We start from the raw sequence: 19,768 nt of genomic DNA on the forward strand, positions 1-19,768 counted from the left end.
AAGATCCTCGGAGTCGCGCACTTTCTGCAGATATCAAAATTTATGAAAACTTCGTACCCCCTTCTGACAATGGAAGACCAATTCGTAGCAAAGAAAAGATCACTTCCCAGGGAAAAGATTCACATAAACGCGTTCTCCATGCCTCCATGCATACAATGATTTAACCAAGTAAAAAGTCACTTTTATCCAAATCATTAAATACCATCGATCCACAATTCCACTTCACAGCGTATTTCTTTCAGCTTCAGTAAAAATTCCCGCTCTTTGAAAGAAACAGTTTCCTAGTTGAAAACAGTCAAAGTGATGGAAGTCGAAGTTTGGCGACACTTTTTTCGGAACGAAACCACGAAGGATGATGGGCCGGGAAGAAGCGACGCTTTACGTGTCGTAGGTGGGCCCAGACCTAACCCAGACTGTCCCAAGAGCGCTCGGATGGCTTCCTATATGCAGGCAGCTTGTTCACTTGCCGTAAAGCAAAATGGTAACTTAATATTAGACTTGAATATAAGTACGGTAATCCCACACCAGAGTCCAAAGTAAGCCTACACCTAGCCGGCCGACCATCCCTGGACCTCGGTTCCCCCTTACGAACGCCCTCGAGCGTAATAATACGACGGGATACTAGATATCGGTGCTCTCTGTGCTTCTAGGTGCAAATTGCGACCACCTATGCACGCTTTGCCGTCCCTGTTTCTCCGTTTCCAGCCTGTATTCGCGTCTCTCTTCCTGTCAGCGAGCTCCTTACTGCCTGTCGTCCAAGAAGATGACTCTCTTCAACCGACTACGCTGAATTATAACGTCTATTCAACTAAATCTTCGGTACCGAGATGTTCTTCAATTTAGCATATATATTCTATCGAAGATTAGTATGTCAAAATTGGAATTAGCGTGCCACGATGAAGAAATGGGAACAAACTGAAGATTCTTTCAAACCTAAGTGCGAATTTTTTCACTTTATGATGCATCAATGAGAAGAAATATATCTTCCTAATAACTCGGAAGAAGAGCGAGGGCTTTCCCAAAGAAATTACGCTTTTTAATCGTTCTGTTAACAACATATAATGTTCGTGACACGGAATTGCAGAAACTCGATCTGGTTTTCCAGCGTTTTTTCAAAGTAACGCCGCCATGAGCGCTCCCCGAAGTACGACGACCTTCGCTCTGCGAGGAACTAGGATAAACCAGTGGTCTGCGTTTCTCTTTGGACATATAGAGTAAGTTAATCCGGCTGCGTATCATGTTTGCAGTCCCTTTAAACGATACTGATACGCCTTAGTCGCGAAAGTCGCATGTTCCGGGCTCCAGATAGTTTCTTCATCTCTCCACTTAGGAATTCTGATCGGGCAAGTTCTTCTCGGTATATTCAAAATGTTAAAAGAAGTTCAATGAATGGACAACTGAAAAATTTATGAGTTTTAAACGCTATACTACAACGTACTACGCTTTATAAAGGTGATTATATGTTTTTACTATTGGTTCATAACACGACAGATGCTCAGGGCGGTTTTTAATGATTCCCAAGAATTTTCCAGGACAAGATGGTTACCCAACGATATTAGGGAACATGGTTTTCGACAATTTCGAATTAGTCAGTCTCTGGGGGTGAAACGCAGCTGGAAATAGGCCAATAGACCGCGGGCAGATGCTCGACGAAGCTATTTCCCCGTGCACGCAGGTGTTTCTACGACTGTCTACGAACTTCTACCCTCCCATTGGACACAAATGCATCCCCTATCGCTGACTTAGTGATTCTACCCTTGCTAGATGCTATAATTTCTCTCGTACATCATTCAGAAGGGAAGGTCGCTAGATTAGTATCGAATTGGACACGTTCTAGAATGTTTGTTCTAGAATGTTTGTTGCGTCTATTTCACCATTTTCATGAAATTACACTTTATTTTATAAAAACGATCGATTTTACGTGGTTTCTCAATATATAATATTAGATATTAGAAGAGAATATATTTTCGTTGAAAGATTGATCATGTTTTGAAAAGTTTATGACTATAAAAATCCAAAGTTTTTGTTGGGATAGATGACAAAGGATATTGTATATATATTTTTTTGAAACAATACGTTCTGTTTTAGAAAAGAAGAGCGAATCAGGTTCACGAGGAGGATTCTTTGACGGTGGACCAACAGCCACCCCATACAGATGGTCTCCCCCGTAAATAATGGCTCTACCATCGCGTTCCAACCGAGATATCGATCCAAGTTCCTATCTCACCCTCGATCGAATCGCGTTCTAAAAATTTCTTTCATACTATTCCGTCTCCTAATCACTATTCTTCAGGATTATTAACATAATATAGCCGTAATCTAACTTCCTTTGCGACAAGTGGGCACGTCGTACAGTTCCATTTGCTCTTTTAGAGATCGATAGTAGATCGACTAGCTTTTCTATTCGGTTCGTGGCATATTACTGTTTGTTTATTTTAAGTCCCAGGCGTATCTTGTTTCGGAACCAGACCCAGCTGACCGCAGCCTGGCATCGTTTTCTCGTTTTATTCTCTTGCGTTACACGTCGACCTGGTATCGGTGGCGCGAATTAAGCGAGAAAAATCGACGCCGTGAGGCGGATGCGCGCAGCTTCCAGAACGATCGGCCCGATTTTTTGGAATTAACCAAACGATCAAGATCCCCAAATTGTCTGGTCTATCGGAGCCATCTGTTTTTGTACGAATCCAACTTTTCAGAAATTTATGGACAAAATCTTGGAAGTTTCGTGCCTTCTCTAAACTAATATTTTAAGCTGCAGTTGCGAAAACCGTTTTGTGTCTTAAAAAAAAAGAAGGAATTTGGAGCGGTAGCTTTGACTGAAAAGGACCACTTTTTTTTAAAAGTGAGAATGGAAGGATTCCTATGGATATAGCAACAGGTAGGGTTAAAAATAATTAATCGATAAATAATTGGAATTAATAGGATAGAGCTGACGATCAATGGTTTTACAGGAACGTGACGATAATAGAATTTTAGATGCGTCTCGATGTCTCACGTTGCTAGCCTCGCATCGAAATCCCCGAGCCACCCTCAACGCGAAAAAACGGTGCAGTTGCATGCTCAGATTATAGTATACCCTCCTATAGAAGTATGTGACAGAATACTTGACGTAAAAAGAATTAAACACTTTTCGTAACATAAATTAAAGTTGAATGAAAGAAGGAGAGATTCATTTGCAAAAAGTATGTAATTGCAATTCTAGCTAAGTACAACATCATTTTTAAACAATTCTATAATTTGGAAATATTGTTTACAGTAAAAAAAAGGTAAGAAGTTTTCATGAAAAGAAATACAAAGGAATTGTCAAAAAGTCACTTTTTCATTATCACTGAGCAAACGGATCAGTGATACGGTCAGAAAGTATCCATAGAATAGTTCATATAACAATCCACAAATTTTAACAACTCTGAAATCCTATTACCTGTCATTAAAGCTGATCATATCCTACAGGATGCTCTTGCTCTTAGACGCCGTAGAAGGAAAGTGGAAGACAACTCATCGGTCCTCTATCATAGCCAGTCACCACTGTAAACACGAGCACATGCACTGAGGAGGTATATACAGTCCTCCGAATATCGATATCAGTCCTCAAAATCGAATGACGAACGCGGGATCACCGGCGATCGCGCACTGGACGTAGCTTGTACGTGTCGACGCCGACGCATTCGACGAAAACCATCACTAAACCCCCGTGACGTGTGTAACTGCTATAGATCCTGGAAATGATCGAAAGGAGAAGCAACGGGCGTAAAATTGACAAATGGAAATAAACATAGAAAACGAGGAAGACACGCGAGAATGTCGACGAGGAGAGCCACGAAGGTTCGCAACGAGCATGGGACTCTGGACACGACTGATCGAGTGACCGAGGGGGTAGCATTGTAAGAATACCCCTCCTCGTGTGCTTGTATAGAATTACGTGTGTTGATCGCACATACAGCCTGATACAGCTCACTCCGTCCCCTTGGTTCGCGGCAAAAGGGAGCACGAAGGGAGAAGAGTGGCTCTCCGTTCTCCCTTCCCCTCCGTTGCCTCTCCTACAGCCTTTCACCGTGTGTATACCCACCCCTGCGTACCCCTGTCCCCCGGCCCCCTTCGAGGCGTCCTCTCTCGCGTGCGTGAATCATGCATATCGATTTTCTTTCGTTAGTACGTCGTTCGGTAGTCGTTGCCCGGCTGTGTACGCCTCTGACGATGCGTTTCCCCTCTTCTTTCGCGCGGAGAGAGCCCGGGGGCCGACCGCTTCTCTGGAACCCCTTCTGAAAATGCGCTAGACGCACCACCGCCAATTCTTTTCGCCACAATGGATAGAGGAGGTTCGTTTTCAGCGGCCTAGTGGCTGAACCCATGATCTGGATTGGATTGGAGGTTCCGGGTTCGGGAGGTTGGGCAGGATGGGGTTCTTAAGGGGATAAGAGGTCCCTCCAACCCTCTACTAGAGTAATCTGCATCAAAAGTAGGAGGAACGTCCTTGACAATTGGAAATTCTCAAAATTGTGCAAATGATAAAGTGATATATACAGCAGAGTAGGCAAGGAAGTGTTAGTTAGAGTTTAATCCAACTTTATTTTTAGACGTTTAAGACGATCATCGTTAGAACTATTAAGAGAAATTCAAGGAAGGAAGTTGATGATGAAGAGGCTGATGAATGAAGAGAAATTTGTAAGGACTAAAATGGCCCGGTCTGGTCCGGCCCCCACCCCTTCTTCGGAAGCTGAAAGCCCTCAGAGAGACCCCCTCTTTCTGCTCGGGCAAAATGTCCCCGTATGAGGCGAACAACGATGTGAACGATGAGACGATGCTCTTGTACCCGGCCCCCTCTTTTTTTCCTAATATACTTCCCCTAGTCTCGCAGCAGCAGGCCTTCGATAATAAAGTTTCTTTGTTTTTGCTCACTCTTTTCTCTCTTCTTGTCGCGAGTGCCCCCCCCCCCTCCCATTACTAATGGCCACGGTTAATTGATTCGTAGTAATTAACTAGTTTCTTTGTCGCGGCTTTTGAAATACGAGCCCAGTTAATCTCTTCGATCTTCCAGCACAGCTGGTAGAATTAATAATCCATATTTGGCCATGAAAACTTGGAAACTTCTGACTTTGCGGAAGAATTACCATACGATAAATCTCACTGTATTCTTGCTATTATTTTTCATGCAAAATGTTTACTCTTGTTCTTAGAAAAATATTAATTTTGTTTTAATCTAATTTGAAATATTATATATGTTTTAGAGAAAAAATATATTTTTATTTTTAGATGGTAAAAAGACTGAGGTTTACCGAATCTTTCTGAGAATGTAGTAGATATGAACCCTCATAATTTTTCTATAGAGAGAAAAGGTAGGGATGTGAGAAGAGAGTAAATAGTATCGATTTATAAACAATTCCTTTAATAATAAGTAAACGATGACAGATATGGCGCTTCAACACGATAGAAATAACGTTCATGTATATATACAATTGTACGACATTTACAACAATTTTACACTATCGTTAAGAATAATTACATTCGTTAACGACAGGGGAATTAAATTAAGATTTTACAAACTTATAGCTGTCCGAAGAAATTCTTCAAAGAGATTCGAATAAATAGAAACTTGCTTTTGTCCTTGCTACGTGTAGGTTTGAAATGGCACGATACATTGAAGATCTTTCGGCGAATTAAGTATTGTATTTTCGCGACGGTTTGTACATTAAAGAATAACACCATTATGAAAAAGTTGGTCTTCTAGTACACGTGTAAAAAGTATTCTTTTATGAAGTACATTGCTAAAATGCAAATTGGAATGCATAATCTTCTTAAATACGCGTGTCTCTACGAGGTATTCGAGAGATTTGTGAAACGTTCCGTAACCTACCAGCAAAACTCGATTAAAGTGCTCGAATTAATTCGTGTAAATAGTTTATTAGACTTATTTGGCCACTGGATTACTGCGCTTATTTTATTCGAATATACATATTAATAGAAATTGAGAGTATGATTTAGAAATTCTTTTTCTCTACAGAACTTTCAAATTGTTCCCAGTTTGAAAAATGACTACTTCCATCTTCCTTCTCTTGTTTATTGCAATGAAATTGGCTGCTCGAGATAATAATGTACATAATCACTTTACCCCTAACGAGTTTTTAGGTAATCTTCCAGTTGAGCATCGATTAAGGAAATTCGTCCTTTGTATTTTACAATTCATCTATAGATAAAATTTATAGGCATGAGTATTGGTTCCCCTAGCTTCCTCTGTAAAATATTTACTCGACAATATGATTTCTCCTCCCATTCATTTTTGAGAAATCAACTGCTCGCTCAAGAGCTGGTAAACAGTCATCCTTCATTTCACTATACTGTTCAAGGTCTTTGGTGCAGATAGTATTCGATAAAGAAATTCATAGGCGTTTCTAACTCCAAAGTACGCTGAATAGAATTATCAGATCTTATGTTTTCTGAAAGTTTCTTTGTTGTAACCTTGGTGAAACCGAGTAGAGTTTTCGGAAAATGTCCACCAAGTTGTTCTGGGGGAACAGAGTCTCTACAATTCCTTCTAGAAGTGCGTACAGAAGTCTTCTGTTGAGCACAGGTCGCTGGAACAACTCAAACACTCTCAGAAGGCCTCTTCTGGTTGTTTCACTACCTATGATATGTTTCAATTCATCCGAAAGGCAGGATAGAAGGGCAACCTTGGCTGCTACCCTTGTTCTGTTCTTCGTTTCTGCATCCCTGGGTGGTTTCTTTTCGGCTTTAATTCCGTTTGGCCAGAAACTGTTCCTGTACAGTCGAATAATTAGCCAAATAACGTTAATTAGTTAATTCCATGTGACAAAATATAGGGTTACTTACTTAAATAATTTTAAGTAACCAGCTACCCTGGCTGGACTCGTTAATAGGGAAACGTACTCGACTATTCTTCGATTTACTATGTCGCCAAACATAGTGCGAATGATCTGCCTGAGTAACGTTATTATTCGTCGTCTGAGCCATTGGTTTCTCACTTTTAAGTCGAAGATTTCATCCATCAATAGTAGCATTATTCGTAAGGGAATGTTGTCGTTGGTCTAAAATAAAATGAAATTAAAATGTGCTACATATTTAAATACCATGTGGTTACTACATACTGATCTAAAAGGCAAATAAGCACCTCCACATCCAGACTAGCGCTAACTTTGGTGTTCTCATAGAAGGCGTTGGGTTTCTTTGGATTGCCAAAAAATTTACTTATATTGTCCATAACTCCATCTACCGTATTTAGCATATTATCCGGCATAGTTTTCACTGCCTGAGTTACTGTTTTCATTGACGTTTTCAATGGATTCATCAGAGTATCTATCTGTATTAAATCGGGGATTAAATACCTTGTATAATCCTCTTACAATCTTACCTGTATATACAGAGTGTACCAGGCAAACAGAACACTTTAAATAAAATATCATGCATTTAATTACTATTGTTATTTAATACAAAATTCTTATATTCTATTTTCAATTGATTTAAAGGCGCCGCTTTTTCCAGTTGACTAAAACACCCTGTATAATGATTATAATTACCGTTTTAGATATCTGTCCACCAGTAACACCTTTATCGTAATCCCCCTGCTCCAAAAAGTTCAGTAACAAATTCTGTAGACCCATATGTCCTTCGACGACAGCTGGTTTCGTTAATTGATGCAACCAGGCATTCAGCATCAACATTCTTCTTTCCAAAACGGTTCTTTCCATATTATGAAAAGCCTTCTTTGCTGGAAAAGGAATTTTCGCCAAATCGTAGTACTTTTCTTTGATCTTTTGATGAAGATTGTAAAAATCAGAGTATCTCCTATAAATATGCCACTTCTCTTGATAACCTGAATCGTAATTCTTGGTCACGGCTACTGCGTAGATACCATAAGTTTTTCCACGATCATTAACTATTCCAGTCTCGATAATCTTGGCCGTAATTTCGAATTTTCCCTGTTGCAACTTCTTAATGGCATTCTGATCATAAGTGTTCTCATCTAATTTAACAAATTGTTCTGAATTCGATTCCAGATAGAAAGAGACATCTTTACCCTCGCTGATGTGGTCCGTATCAATACTAATCGCCTTTCTCATACTCTTCATGGTTCTAATGTTGATCGAAGAATCTGATTCAACCGGTCTGTCTTCGTTTGGCTCCACAATACTGGCCAAACTTGTCGAAGAGTTAGATTTCGATTTACTATCCTTTAATTCAGCCGGTTTAGTATCCTCGGTTTTGTATATTTCAGACATCTCATCCAGAGTCTCCAGTTCGTTATTCGTACTCGACAAACTGATACTATCCAAAGATTTTGTATCTTCTTCAGATGTTGGATCTTTCAGAAGATCCAATTCCGCGAGAAGTTTTACGTAAGCCTTGGATCTTTTAAAACCAGGCAGAAATCGATCCTCGTTTTGTAATTTTTCGTAGCAAGAAGCTCTAAGATCGTCGAACCATGTTTCTTTCACAGACTCAGTTTTTATTCTGGTTAACAAAGTCTTTGCCAAGGCATCGTCCAGTTGTAACTTTGGAGATGCCTTGTCGCTGAGGTACTGCTGGTAGATTTTGATAGCTGCTTCCTTTAAATTTTCCAGATCTGTATTTTTACGCTTGGTACCTATGAGACTAGGAGTTGCTTGTGCCGCATGCAACTTCTGCAATTCTATGTTGGATATCTGTTGCTCTGCCGATACCCTCCAGCCATAGATATTTAGATAAAAGAACAGGTACGATTCTGCATTTATGGAGGTCATGTAGTCGATGAAGTAACTCAAGGCGATATTATTCTTTAATAGCTCATCTAGGGGTAAATTCACTAACTTCTGTCCAGGCATCAGTAGCCTGTTCCAATCGGGCTGAGTACCGATTAAGTCGGTCTCTGACTCTAGTCCCTCTTGCATCCCGATAATCCTGGTTTCCAAAATCTTCTTTACGTAGAGTAAACTATTCAATTGTTGTTTCACCGACAGATCATCCTCTCCTCCAGAATCCTTAGAACGAAGATGAGCTATTTCTTTACAAACTATATTTTTCGTCGCCGTTAATTCATCTAAGCTATCCGTCACTCTAATCACCGTTAAAAACACATCACTGGGTAAGCCACCTTCTTTAGCGCACTGAAAATGCAAAATTATAAGCATAATTTGTTTCCTGCAGTTTAAAACGATCTTATAATATACTTACCAGCCATATACACGCCTGATTAATATAATCAGGATCGGAGAATAGATCCAACAATGGTTTAATAATCACATTCACTAATAACTCCCTTAAAATAAATCTTACAGTCAAACAATCGAAGTCTCCTTTTGGCAATACAAGATATAATAGAATTTCAGATATCTCTCCCAAAAATTCAAGTTCCTGAGTGCTGTTAGTGCACACCAGGTCCCTGCAGATTAAATCATTCTCCATTTGCACCTCCAGGTCGAAAAATATCTTTTCCAGCGATTCCTCTTCTTTCTCCTCGTTACTTTCGATTGGTTCCGTGAGGGAAGATAAATTGGGAATGTAGAACTTAGACTGGGAATACCAAGAGACGTCCGTTTCACTTTTATTTCGTCTATGCGTGGGAGTCTTCTTAGGTGTGCCACTGGAAGTGCTTGAGCTGGCACTACCTTTCTGCAGTTTCTTGGCTCGAAGCTGTTTTATCCTTGCTCTTGCCTGTCGATAGAGCCTAACATGGGAAGCTGCATCGTCCACGAGGCGTGTGGTTAAGTATGGTACCCAATCTACACCTTTCACCCTAATGAAAAGATGATTTTCTTAGAAGGAAATAAAGCAAAAATGATCTTTGAATTGTATGCTTTATGTACCGATTTGCAATGTTGATTGCTATTTTCTGAGCAGTGTCCCGAACAGAATATATAAACTCCTCGTCGTCTGTAATAATGCTGTACCATGGTTCCACATAATCTCTGATAACGAAATCTAGTATTTCCTACATAGGGGGAAGTTGCAAATCGTATGTTATTCTTATTATATATATTATATATTATTATATGTTATATAATATATTTCATGTTGGAGTACACGAAGGCAATAAAAGTTCTTAAATCGACTATGTACTTGCAGGGATTCGTCAATAATACGGCTCCCAGTGATTCTTCTATCTAAAGTAAAGGTCATCTTCTGGGTGGACAGATCTAAAATATACTGAAACAAAAAGAAATGCATCTTTAAGTACCATAGAAATCAATCCAGTTGTATTGTTTAATATGTATTCACCTGCCGTAACTTTTCAGTCTTCTTGTTTAAGTCTTCCCTTTCAGACTTAACTGCATTGTCAAGATTTGCACCATATGTTCTATATATACATGTGATTATTCTACAACAAAATTAAATGGATAGAAATATCAATGTTTTCAACATCAAGATCTTAAAAGCAAGTGAATCATACCCTAAAATTAAGGCTAGCAGACAAATAAACAGCTTCAGTATCATTCCAATTCCAATAATATATATCAGTAGAGCAGCCGCAACTCCAAGAAGTCCATATAGTGGAACGTTCATCTGCAAAAATTCGAGGCTGCTTAAATGGACATTAGCAAAGAAGATGTCAGAATAAGATGGCAGTATTACAAGAAAGTTTAATAATAACTTCTGATTCAAGATAATCGAAAAAGAATATACATTACTGGAAATTTCCTATTCGATGGTCCTTATCAATGATCGGACGTGAAATATAGTTCTCTTCTCGCATTATCGCGAGATTGAGTTTTCATAAAGAATTTTTATGAATTCTTACTGGACACATTAAGTTTCACTCAAATGTCACTCTCCACTTTAACTTATCGAATCGACTTGATAGTGATACCATATTATAGTGTATCATTCAACAATTGTCACATTGACGTTTGCATCACAAATCGGAAGTCCACGTTTGAGTAAATAGACAGGAGAATAGACAGTGACAGGAGATGGTGGAGGATCTCCCAAAATGGAAATTTCATGAGATAGATATAATTTTGATAGAAATGTTGGAGTAGAATTATTTGATGAACCAGTGTGTGCCCAGTAAAGAATTTGCGCACATCAAAACAGAAATAAACGTCGACGAAGCAATATGTTCCGTCTGCTACAGTAAAGTTGATCATTGCACACGCGCGGGCGCCATTCTTGGGCCCCTACCTTTGGATTGCCGGATAAACGGTTGTGTACATACAGCTACGCACATATTGCGGTTCTCGTACGATTCATCGCACGAAACTGGTCAGCTAACCAACAGTTTATTTACATCTTTACAGGCGAACATTAATCCAACAAATACGTCCGACGACATGTCTGGTTAATTCCGTATGTGGATGTTAGGGGCGCTTCCGCGCGCCAACTTTATACGTCCTATGTAATTACTTAATTCTTTACAATTTACAGTGACTCACGAAAATCTTAATTCGAATAATAAGTTTATCAAATATCCTATCTAGTTAAACGTGAACAAAATAAAATATAGGAAGATAAAAATGATTCAAAATGCTACTTCAAATCTTCCTTTCCTTTCGAACTGTTTTACTAATGTCTCACCGTTTTTTGTTTTTCCGCGGAAAAATTATTCTGCTCAGTAAGATGCGCAGTTGTCATGTTCTGTGGCACCTTTTCATGTAACAGTCACTAAGCATTAAGTCACTATATACTAATATTGCCAACCTTCACATACAATAACCAACAGAACTCTTATAGGAATAATAGAGATCTTTAACTTTTATATTATGTACATTATTTCCAGCCAATTAGATGGAAGGTCAAAAAATTTCAAACTTAAATTCGTCAACGTCTACGTTGACCAGTTACCAGGATTTTTGGTGTTTGAAAAGTAAATATCCTGGAAAGAAGTTTTTTTTTGTAGAATTAGTTATTTAAAGAATTGTGGAGGAACTACTGGACCAGATAAACGTTTAATTACACGAAATCGTGTAAAAATTGCAGTTTAAGTGCTTGTTACATATTTCAAAGGTACATATAAACTTTAACATATACAAATAGAATAATGTTTTTAAGTTTTTTTATTATCCTCGCGCTTTTTTTGTAGATTGTGTTTGAATAATATCCACCTTACGGTAGTTTGTTGTAATACTTACTTGAAAATTTAATCCATGAATTCAAATTTTTTTGATATGATGGATAACTGTTGTGCTCCACAGTGGGCAGATTTTACACGTAGTCCTCAGGTTTGTTGTGATAGTTATTTTGAAAAAGAACACGAGGTGCATGATCCTCAAATACTTTTGAAATCTACCGTTAATTCCACTTCATCTTCCCCATATACGCAAGAAAGCAAAAATGAACAATCTGTCAATGAAACAAAGTTTGATGACAGTTTAGAACCAGAAACTCCTGCACATTGTAGTATAGCATATTTTATACCTCATGAAACTAAAAATCATTCTTTAGAGAAAGTTAAGGAAGATCATCAATTAGACAGAGCTATGAAAGACTTAAAGCTAGATGAAAGGTCCAGCAAGATTCATCAGACATGGAATATATCAATAACAGATCTGACCTCTGAATTTAAAATATCAATGGCAAATCATAAAATTAAAAGGGCTGTACCTGAGAGGATTAAGCAGCGCACGTTACAGGCAAAGAACACAGTCCTTGGTAAGTCTTCATTGAAAGATGTTCAGGCCAATGATATGGAAAAGAAAAATGCTGTACAAACTACATTTGCAAAAAATAAAGGTAAATTAGTAGTAAAATCAAAAGTTGATACTTTAGCAAAAGATAATCTTTCAGAGAAAAGATTATCTTATAAAGTTGTATCACTTTCAAAAAAAGAATCCAATTTATTTAATAAAAAACGACACTCATTGGGTAAATCACAACCAAAGGTACTTACTTGTCAATATCGTACATCAAGGATAATAAAGAACCGAAGACGTTCAAATCAGTTTGTAAGTTTAGCAGAGGCAATTTCTAAGTTCCAAAATGGTACACCTCAGAGATTCCGTACTCTCAGTAACAAGGATATGAAGCCTGGTCCATTGATGAAATTGAAACGATCACCGCTGAAACTCACTTATCCAGTTTCTCCTGCATTAAGATGCAAACAGAGAACGAGAAGAGGTAATATCTTGAGTCAGCAAGAAAGAGAGGAGTTGGAGTTTGAAGAAATGAAGAAGCATCAAATCAAAGCAAATCCTGTACCAATTAATATCTTAAAGGGTCGGTCAGTGTTGAAAAAAGTGCCTAAAAAACCAACTACAGTTACGGAAGAGTTTCATTTAACTCAGTCTAAGAGAATACGTCATACAGCAGGACCATCCCTGAATTTGGAACAGAATACAAATGCCAAGGAACACAAAAAGGTTGTTCCCATCACTCTTTCCACCAGTAGCTCGAGTGTTTCCTCTAAAAAGGAAAATCCTTGTATAGAAGTTGTTGCAGATAACACAAAGGTCACAAAATTCAATTCTAACATTCGCAACAAGGAATTTCAAATGAGAAAGGAAGAAAAACTGAAAAATTTACACACTCAGGAAGTAAATAAAGTAAAGACAGAATTTCATGCGAGACCCGCACCTAAATTTTTAAAGCCAACAAATACAGTTAAAGAGCAGAGTTCAAAGAGAAGAACAGTAGCTACATGTCCATTTAGTTTTGAAGAAAGAAACAAATTCCTTGCTAAGAAGAAAGAAGAATTTATTAAGCAGGTGGAGGAACAGAATAAAAAGGTTAGAGTATTCCATGCTAATCCTGCTCCAAGCTTTAAACCTGTTGTGATTCATGGTTTATCTAAAGATAATATGCGAAGCAAGGACAAGGTACATAGCTCTAAGGAACTTGGAACCAGACAAACAAAAAGTTGCAATAACCAAGAAAATAAGCAGCCTAATATTATGAACAATACATTAACGGACATAAGCACTAGAAAGAAGGAGACAGTAAATAGAATCAGCACAAGCTTAATAGATATTAAAAATAAAAAATTAAACAATGTCCAGAACAAGGTTGTTAAAGTTGAATTAAATACAATGAAAAGAGTTCAAAAAAGGAACGAATTTGATGACAAGATCAAGAAGAGGGAGCAGGAATTTGGAGCAAAGAAAATGCAGGAAGAAAAGAATAAATTATTGAAAGAAAAAATGGAAAGAGCAGAGCTGCGCAAAATGGCAGAGGTGAAAGCTAGACCAATGCCAGTATATAAACCTATAAATATTGTAAAATCAACCAAGCCTATAACCAATCCACAAAGCCCTGCATTGGGAATTAGAAACAAAGCAAAAGCCGTTTCTTAGTTTTAATCAACATACAATATACAAATTAATTATGTATTGACTATATGTAAGTAACACGACGTTAGATAATACTTCTTTAAGTTGTAGCAAATATTTGAACTCTCGTATACAGTATCATAATAAAGTAATTTTTTTATGGAGAATGGTGCAATCGAGCTTTGGATCACAATAAAAAAGCTGTATCTTTTTTTGTAATTTTGTGTCTAAAACTGAAAATTTTTATTTTTACCGTTTAGATAATTTAAATGCTAAAAAACAAATTAAAAAGAAAACTAAACAATTTATACATATTTACACTTAGAAATGACAATTGAATGTAATTAAATATTTCATGATGCGCTATAAATTGGAAAATAACTTGTATTAGCTAAATATGACATAAATAAGATTTGTTATTTCATTATTTTTTTGATTTGCTGGATTACTTTTTTCAGATGTATCTCTAATTGATAAGGATGTAAATGACGTTTTTAGTACTTCTCTTTTATATCACATAAAATATATATAATAAATTTATATACCAAGAATATTATATAGCTTCAACAACATAGTTTAATTTATTTCGAATGTACAAAGACCACACTATCATACATCTACTTTCTTTTGCTTCGCATCAGTCAGAGGAATAAAAAGTTCAGTTCTGGAGACAATTCAATCGATTAAAAATGCTATCATTAACAACTTTAACACCACAATCAGCAGGAATATTTTTTCTTTTATCAATTTCAGATGTTCCAGTTATCTTTATCATTCTATTCGGCGTACAATCTAATATCGATTTTTTAGATACGACAATATGATATAAAAAATTAAAAACGTTTATCAAGATTTCACAGTAGACGATCGATAGTAGAAAATGAATATTGTAGATTGGTTGCTGCCATTCGAAATTCTAGCTTTAACTATTAACACGGTTCTCGTAGGAGTTATAAATATTTTGTATCTGTAGAAATATCGTTTATAAATTATTCGATGTAACACAAAAATTACACTCATTGACGTACGCAATGTTTTAATTGACCCGTATATCATAAATTATTCTGAATAACTATTATACGGTTATCTTCATATGTTTCTATCGAAATTGCTCCAATGAGCAAAAACTAAAGTAACATGAAAGATTGTGCCTCAAAAAATAAAGGCATGGAAAATATTTAATTCCATTTATAATACACGAGTCAGAATATTTTTCCTCAAAATAATATACATATTACGAATCGACTCCATAACTGTTCGCAAAATTAACGAAAAAATATTCGGTGTTTGAAATGCATTGAAAAGGCTGTTACTTCTTTTTCTTCGTTTTTTTTTTCTCTTTTTCTTTCTTTTACTAAGAAATGCAGAATAATTGTTAGTATCAAAAAAAAAAAAAAAAAAAAAAAAAAAATTAATGAAAGAAAAGAACGTGTTGAATATAAAACAGCGACTTCTTTTCACAGCAGTTTAGCGTATAATTAATCCAAATATGGCATCCCAATAGACCATTGCACAGCGGTGGCCATTTTGGAATGCCATACTTGTATGCAGTATTGTACAATTAAAAATCAATTAAAATCATGGTAAAATCCGCGTAACGATTACTATATGTACGTGTTCCGTTCGCATAAATTATATTTCAATGCGTTAAGTAATATCTCATGTTGTGTGAGGCAACATCGGCACACGGTTCCCAGTGAATCGAAAAATGGCAGACTCATTGTACAGACCCCAAGAAGTCGTCCCGTCAAAGCTCCTTCAACAGAGCAGATTTTGCGTTTTTAAGTTTATCCAATCGCCTCTGTAAATGAGAATTTGCCGTTTCCAGTTCTTCTACACGGCCTTGAGTCTCTCTGACCTATAAGAAACAGATTTTTTCCGATTTATCTGACGAGAATGTTCAAATTAAATTACAAAGGATTAAAACTCGCAGAGAGTTTTCGCTTACTTCTCTTTGTAACTTTCTCTTTTCTACTTTCAGTTCATCCTCAGCTTTTTCAGATGCCTCTGCTGCTGACTTATAACGTATTACTTGACTTTCTAGCCTGGCTACAGTAGCTTGCAAAGTAGACATATCTTGTTCAGCTTTTTGAAGCTTGAACTTGTAATCGGCCAAAAGCTTGTTTGCTTCACGTTGCACATCTTCGGAGTCTGATAAGCAACCTAGAAGAAACAATTATGAAATACAATTATAGATACACAAAACAATATTAAAGAAAATTTTATAATATGCTATAATATAAGCGCGGTGTATTTTATAGTAGGTACAAACCTAATACTGAACCAGGCGATCTTTCGGACCTAATACGATTTCTTGTCTCCTCTAGTTCCAATCTAAGATGTCGTATCTCATCTTGCAATTCTTTTTTTTCAGAAGCAAATTTTCTCAGCCGGACATCTATGATTTATGATAAAACATTCTCTCATATATCTTTTTATTTCAAAAATATTCTTCATCTTTTATAACTGTGCATACCTAGTGAACCCTTTCCAGCGTTTTGCAATAATTCTGCTGCTTCTGTACTGACTAGTACTCTTCGTCTTGGACGTGGACCGTTCTCAATTTCATTATCTTCGTTTTCACTTCCTTCATCGTCGACAATAACTAAACCGTTCTCCTAAAATAATTTTAGTTTTTAATTACAGAATTAAAATGAAAAGTACGACATATTTATTTGAGATTACCGCTTACTTACTTGTATAAGCGTATCTCTTTCTATTAATTGTGCATGGCATACATCTAACTCGTCTTTCAATGTTTGACTGAGTCTTTTTAACTGTTCAGACTCGCGATTCTTTTCTCTAAGTTCCCTACGAAGTTGTGCAACCGTCTCCTCTAGTTCCTCCAATTTGTCTTTCAATAGATCGACTTGATAAGCATACGAAGATTTTTCATTGTCTAACTGAGCATTGGCTATCATCGCCTTTCTAAATTTTTCTTCAAATTCTTTTAATTCTAACTGCAAAGGAAAAATTCGGAGGAAGGCTTGTACATATTTAAATAAACGAACACATGGTGTTTTTTATCGTAATATGAATTGCAAGATAAAAATGTTAATACCCTGAGGTCTCTGCTTAGGCCAGCATCTTCCAGTGAATCTTCGGAAGATCTTCGACTGGATTGGAAATTGTTAGAATTAGTGAGGAGACGCGACGACCTCACAGAATCAGGTGTTACTCTCATTGTTCTATTCACATCAGCTGAGAAATTGCGAAAATAATGTGTTTTATTTCGTTTCTAACATTTTATGTAGAATTAATTTTTTCGGATAGATACCTGAACACATGTCGTACACCCTATCTGCATTTTCTTCTGCCTCTTTCTGTTGTCTTTCTAACTCCCGCATTCGTATTTCTCTAGCTTCCGCTCTTGCCTGTCTTCTAGCAGCTAATCTAGCTTCTGCCTGAAAGTATGTATGGAAAATCCATCCTGTTACCAAAAACATAGTTTCACATTCAATTTATTATTAACACATTGACACATGATATAGAAACACTGTATTAGACACATGATATTAAAAATAACATGCGAGATCCTGATATCAATTTAGATTAACAAATACTTACTTTAATTTAGTCACAATTAAAAGATAAAATATTAATTAGAATAATACTTGTGACATATACTATATATAATATCTCACTTATTTAGTAATTGTCTCTACACATTCTTGATTACAGATAAACTTATCAAGGAAGATATAAACCCCACCTACTACTAACATGCACACATTTAAATACCGAAGGTCAAGCACACTTATAGCAACAATACTATCTTATTTTATTTCCTGTTAAGACAATGAATACAGTTTTGGAATAATATAACAATTATAAAGTTCTTAATATCATCTTTTTCATAAACTCCACTCTGTTACATTATTATAAAATAATCAAGCCATACCTCCTTGGCTATCTGATCGAGAGCCTGATCCTCTGCTGAATGTCGTGCGGTTGTCCGCCTACGTCCAGCTATAGCAGACTCCATTTCAGTATTGAATGCTTTAATATGTATATTTTGCTTGAATATCAGGCAGACTTTTGCTAGGCAGATCCACGTCCTTCACCGTACAAGAAGACAAACCACCACACTAAAGGACAAAGGGACAATATGCTAGAGCTAGAAATATGTGAGCATGATTTAAAGCATGATTAATAGACGCAATATGACCAATTGAATATACTGTACAGATGGGAGAATGATGTTTGCAATGCAACCAGACATAAATGAAGCGTTAACGTTCAAACATTGCAAGGGTATTCATTCGTAATGACAACTCATTCTGATAATGCCTTAACTGTTGCAAAGAATAATTTAGTGGTGTTACAGACTGCTAATAATTACTCATTATGCAACAAAAATGCTTTATATATGGACAATGACGACAAGTAGATAATGGAACGGTTATCACTCTGAATATTATAAACGACTCAAAAGGAAAAATTACTGAATATCGATATTCAAAAATTAGAAAATTTCGAAACTAAAGGCTGCAAAAAGAGAAACTTCGTACTTCTTCAACGAATTATAGGTTAACAATACCCGGCGACATGTGAAGGTTCAAAATAGAATTGTAAAAAGAATCTAGCACAGGTAAAAACGGTCTTCCGTCGTTCTAACGTTACAACGTTTTCACGCTAAGAATAACATCTCCATAGTGGGATCTAATAATGTATTTGTTCGGATCACTTTTATTGTGCTATAACGCGTCAAATGATTCTCCCATAAAAAAAATCGCGTTCGTCGTTAAGTCAGTGACGACGACGACGACGAAGACGACAACAACGAATGAGACACAGGATCACGAATCTAGAACAGAAACGAAATAAAGAATCTGGCAATCGAGTTCGTACGTTCAACAATATATATTAAATAGACTTGCACACCCACACATAACGTCAGTCCGAATACATGCAAATAAGACCTTACTGTAGTCGTCAATCGTCTTTTTTTCTCTCTCTCTCTCTCTCCCTCTTCCTCTCTCTCTCTCTTTCTCTTTTTCTTTCGATTTCTTTTTTCTCTCTGTACAACTACGACTTCTCCTAAATGTTAAAATCCTATGGTTAAAGGGACTTACGACGCGAGAAACGCTGTCAGCCAGCGGATAGGCGCATCTTTTTCTCAAAGGAGCCGCATGCAAAAATAAACTGGAGGACACTATAAATACAATCAATGGAAATCGGAAGAGTGAGCCACGATGACCATCTGCGGCCAGGGAATTAACTCGATGTGGTTTCCGTTCAGTTGATTCACGGTTCCATGGAATTTTCCAAGTTATCGTTGCAAATTAAGCTCACGCGACTTCACGGTCAAACCTTCTACCTCCTATAGGCGAAAGCTTGTAAAAACAGTGCGTGCAGTCGCACTTAAATATAGCGGAAGACACATTTTTCGATCGAATAGCCTGGATGGTGATGCATGCGAATGCAAAAGCACACTGTGCGCCGCGCCTCGAATCACCGAAATTGGTGGAGTCATCTGTATATTATAGCGCTAACGTTAGTATTCCTATCGGCAATACAGTCTCTTACAAATCATAATCTTGCTTATCTTAAGCAAATTTGTTGTACATATTGTTCCA

At 36.9% G+C, this 19,768-nt stretch overlaps 3 protein-coding genes and 1 long non-coding RNA gene across 16 annotated transcripts; 2 read left to right on the forward strand and 2 right to left on the reverse strand.

Moving 5' to 3' along the window:
* The first annotated feature begins 364 nt into the window (after window positions 1-364).
* Window positions 365-4,895, forward strand: LOC139995362 (uncharacterized). Of its 4 annotated transcripts, none has more exons than XR_011801956.1 (5): window positions 365-481; window positions 651-1,452; window positions 1,523-1,745; window positions 2,097-2,878; window positions 2,952-4,895. It is a non-coding gene; the product is annotated as an uncharacterized lncRNA (long non-coding RNA). The 4 variants fall into 4 exon arrangements; XR_011801955.1 differs by having other exon boundaries at window positions 1,533-1,745; XR_011801954.1 differs by having other exon boundaries at window positions 651-1,745.
* A 469-nt stretch (window positions 4,896-5,364) lies between these two features.
* On the reverse strand, window positions 5,365-11,395 carry LOC139995345 (sorting nexin-13). 3 transcript variants are annotated; one of them, XM_072018751.1, is made up of 10 exons: window positions 11,110-11,389; window positions 10,379-10,491; window positions 10,207-10,306; window positions 10,048-10,134; window positions 9,795-9,919; window positions 9,163-9,724; window positions 7,530-9,095; window positions 7,124-7,312; window positions 6,826-7,040; window positions 5,365-6,753 (listed from the first exon to the last, which is right to left on the reverse strand). In XM_072018751.1, the coding sequence occupies exons 2-10, from the start codon at window positions 10,489-10,491 to the stop codon at window positions 6,423-6,425; spliced, it is 3,288 nt and encodes a 1,095-aa protein (XP_071874852.1). In that variant the 5' UTR covers window positions 11,110-11,389; the 3' UTR covers window positions 5,365-6,422. The 3 variants fall into 3 exon arrangements, 2 of the variants coding, with proteins under 2 accessions (XP_071874852.1, XP_071874853.1); XM_072018752.1 differs by lacking the exon at window positions 11,110-11,389 and adding an exon at window positions 10,617-11,097; XR_011801950.1 differs by lacking the exon at window positions 5,365-6,753 and having other exon boundaries at window positions 6,902-7,040; window positions 7,124-7,397; window positions 11,110-11,395.
* Window positions 11,396-11,713: 318 nt separating this feature from the next.
* LOC139995348 (uncharacterized) lies at window positions 11,714-18,032 on the forward strand. 2 transcript variants are annotated; one of them, XM_072018756.1, is made up of 3 exons: window positions 11,714-11,931; window positions 12,008-14,259; window positions 17,871-18,032. In XM_072018756.1, exon 2 carries the CDS (start codon window positions 12,072-12,074, stop codon window positions 14,211-14,213), a length of 2,142 nt encoding a protein of 713 aa, XP_071874857.1. In that variant the 5' UTR covers window positions 11,714-11,931; window positions 12,008-12,071; the 3' UTR covers window positions 14,214-14,259; window positions 17,871-18,032. The 2 variants fall into 2 exon arrangements, with proteins under 2 accessions (XP_071874857.1, XP_071874856.1); XM_072018755.1 differs by lacking the exon at window positions 17,871-18,032 and having other exon boundaries at window positions 11,715-11,931; window positions 12,008-15,604.
* LOC139995354 (leucine-rich repeat flightless-interacting protein 2) lies at window positions 14,743-19,648 on the reverse strand. Of its 7 annotated transcripts, none has more exons than XM_072018766.1 (10): window positions 19,265-19,648; window positions 18,730-18,996; window positions 18,091-18,277; window positions 17,467-17,593; window positions 17,251-17,390; window positions 16,886-17,149; window positions 16,666-16,807; window positions 16,462-16,587; window positions 16,138-16,352; window positions 14,743-16,047 (listed from the first exon to the last, which is right to left on the reverse strand). In XM_072018766.1, the coding sequence occupies exons 3-10, from the start codon at window positions 18,172-18,174 to the stop codon at window positions 15,937-15,939; spliced, it is 1,209 nt and encodes a 402-aa protein (XP_071874867.1). In that variant the 5' UTR covers window positions 18,175-18,277; window positions 18,730-18,996; window positions 19,265-19,648; the 3' UTR covers window positions 14,743-15,936. The 7 variants fall into 7 exon arrangements, with proteins under 7 accessions (XP_071874867.1, XP_071874866.1, XP_071874865.1 ...); XM_072018765.1 differs by having other exon boundaries at window positions 18,701-18,996; XM_072018764.1 differs by lacking the exon at window positions 18,730-18,996.
* Between the last annotated feature and the right edge of the window lie 120 nt (window positions 19,649-19,768).

Source organism: Bombus fervidus, chromosome 15 (genome assembly GCF_041682495.2).
Source record: "Bombus fervidus isolate BK054 chromosome 15, iyBomFerv1, whole genome shotgun sequence".
Classification (NCBI taxonomy): Eukaryota; Metazoa; Arthropoda; class Insecta; order Hymenoptera; family Apidae; genus Bombus; species Bombus fervidus.

What these genes read in the sequence shown, in the direction of transcription:
- LOC139995354 (XM_072018764.1), bottom strand. Translation starts at nt 18,174, where the DNA reads ATGGAGTCTGCTATAGCTGGACGTAGGCGGACAACCGCACGACATTCA. An exon ending in GCCTAAGCAGAGACCTCAGG is followed by an intron (nt 17,150 to 17,250) that starts GTATTAACATTT and finishes TTTCCTTTGCAG; the next exon opens with TTAGAATTAAAAGAATTTGA. An exon ending in AAAGAGATACGCTTATACAA is followed by an intron (nt 16,808 to 16,885) that starts GTAAGTAAGCGG and finishes AAATTATTTTAG; the next exon opens with GAGAACGGTTTAGTTATTGT.
- LOC139995348 (XM_072018756.1), top strand. Translation starts at nt 12,072, where the DNA reads ATGAATTCAAATTTTTTTGATATGATGGATAACTGTTGTGCTCCACAG.
- LOC139995345 (XM_072018751.1), bottom strand. Translation starts at nt 10,491, where the DNA reads ATGAACGTTCCACTATATGGACTTCTTGGAGTTGCGGCTGCTCTACTG. An exon ending in CTGCTAGCCTTAATTTTAGG is followed by an intron (nt 10,307 to 10,378) that starts GTATGATTCACT and finishes ATTTTGTTGTAG; the next exon opens with AATAATCACATGTATATATA. An exon ending in ATCAGGCGTGTATATGGCTG is followed by an intron (nt 9,096 to 9,162) that starts GTAAGTATATTA and finishes TTGCATTTTCAG; the next exon opens with TGCGCTAAAGAAGGTGGCTT.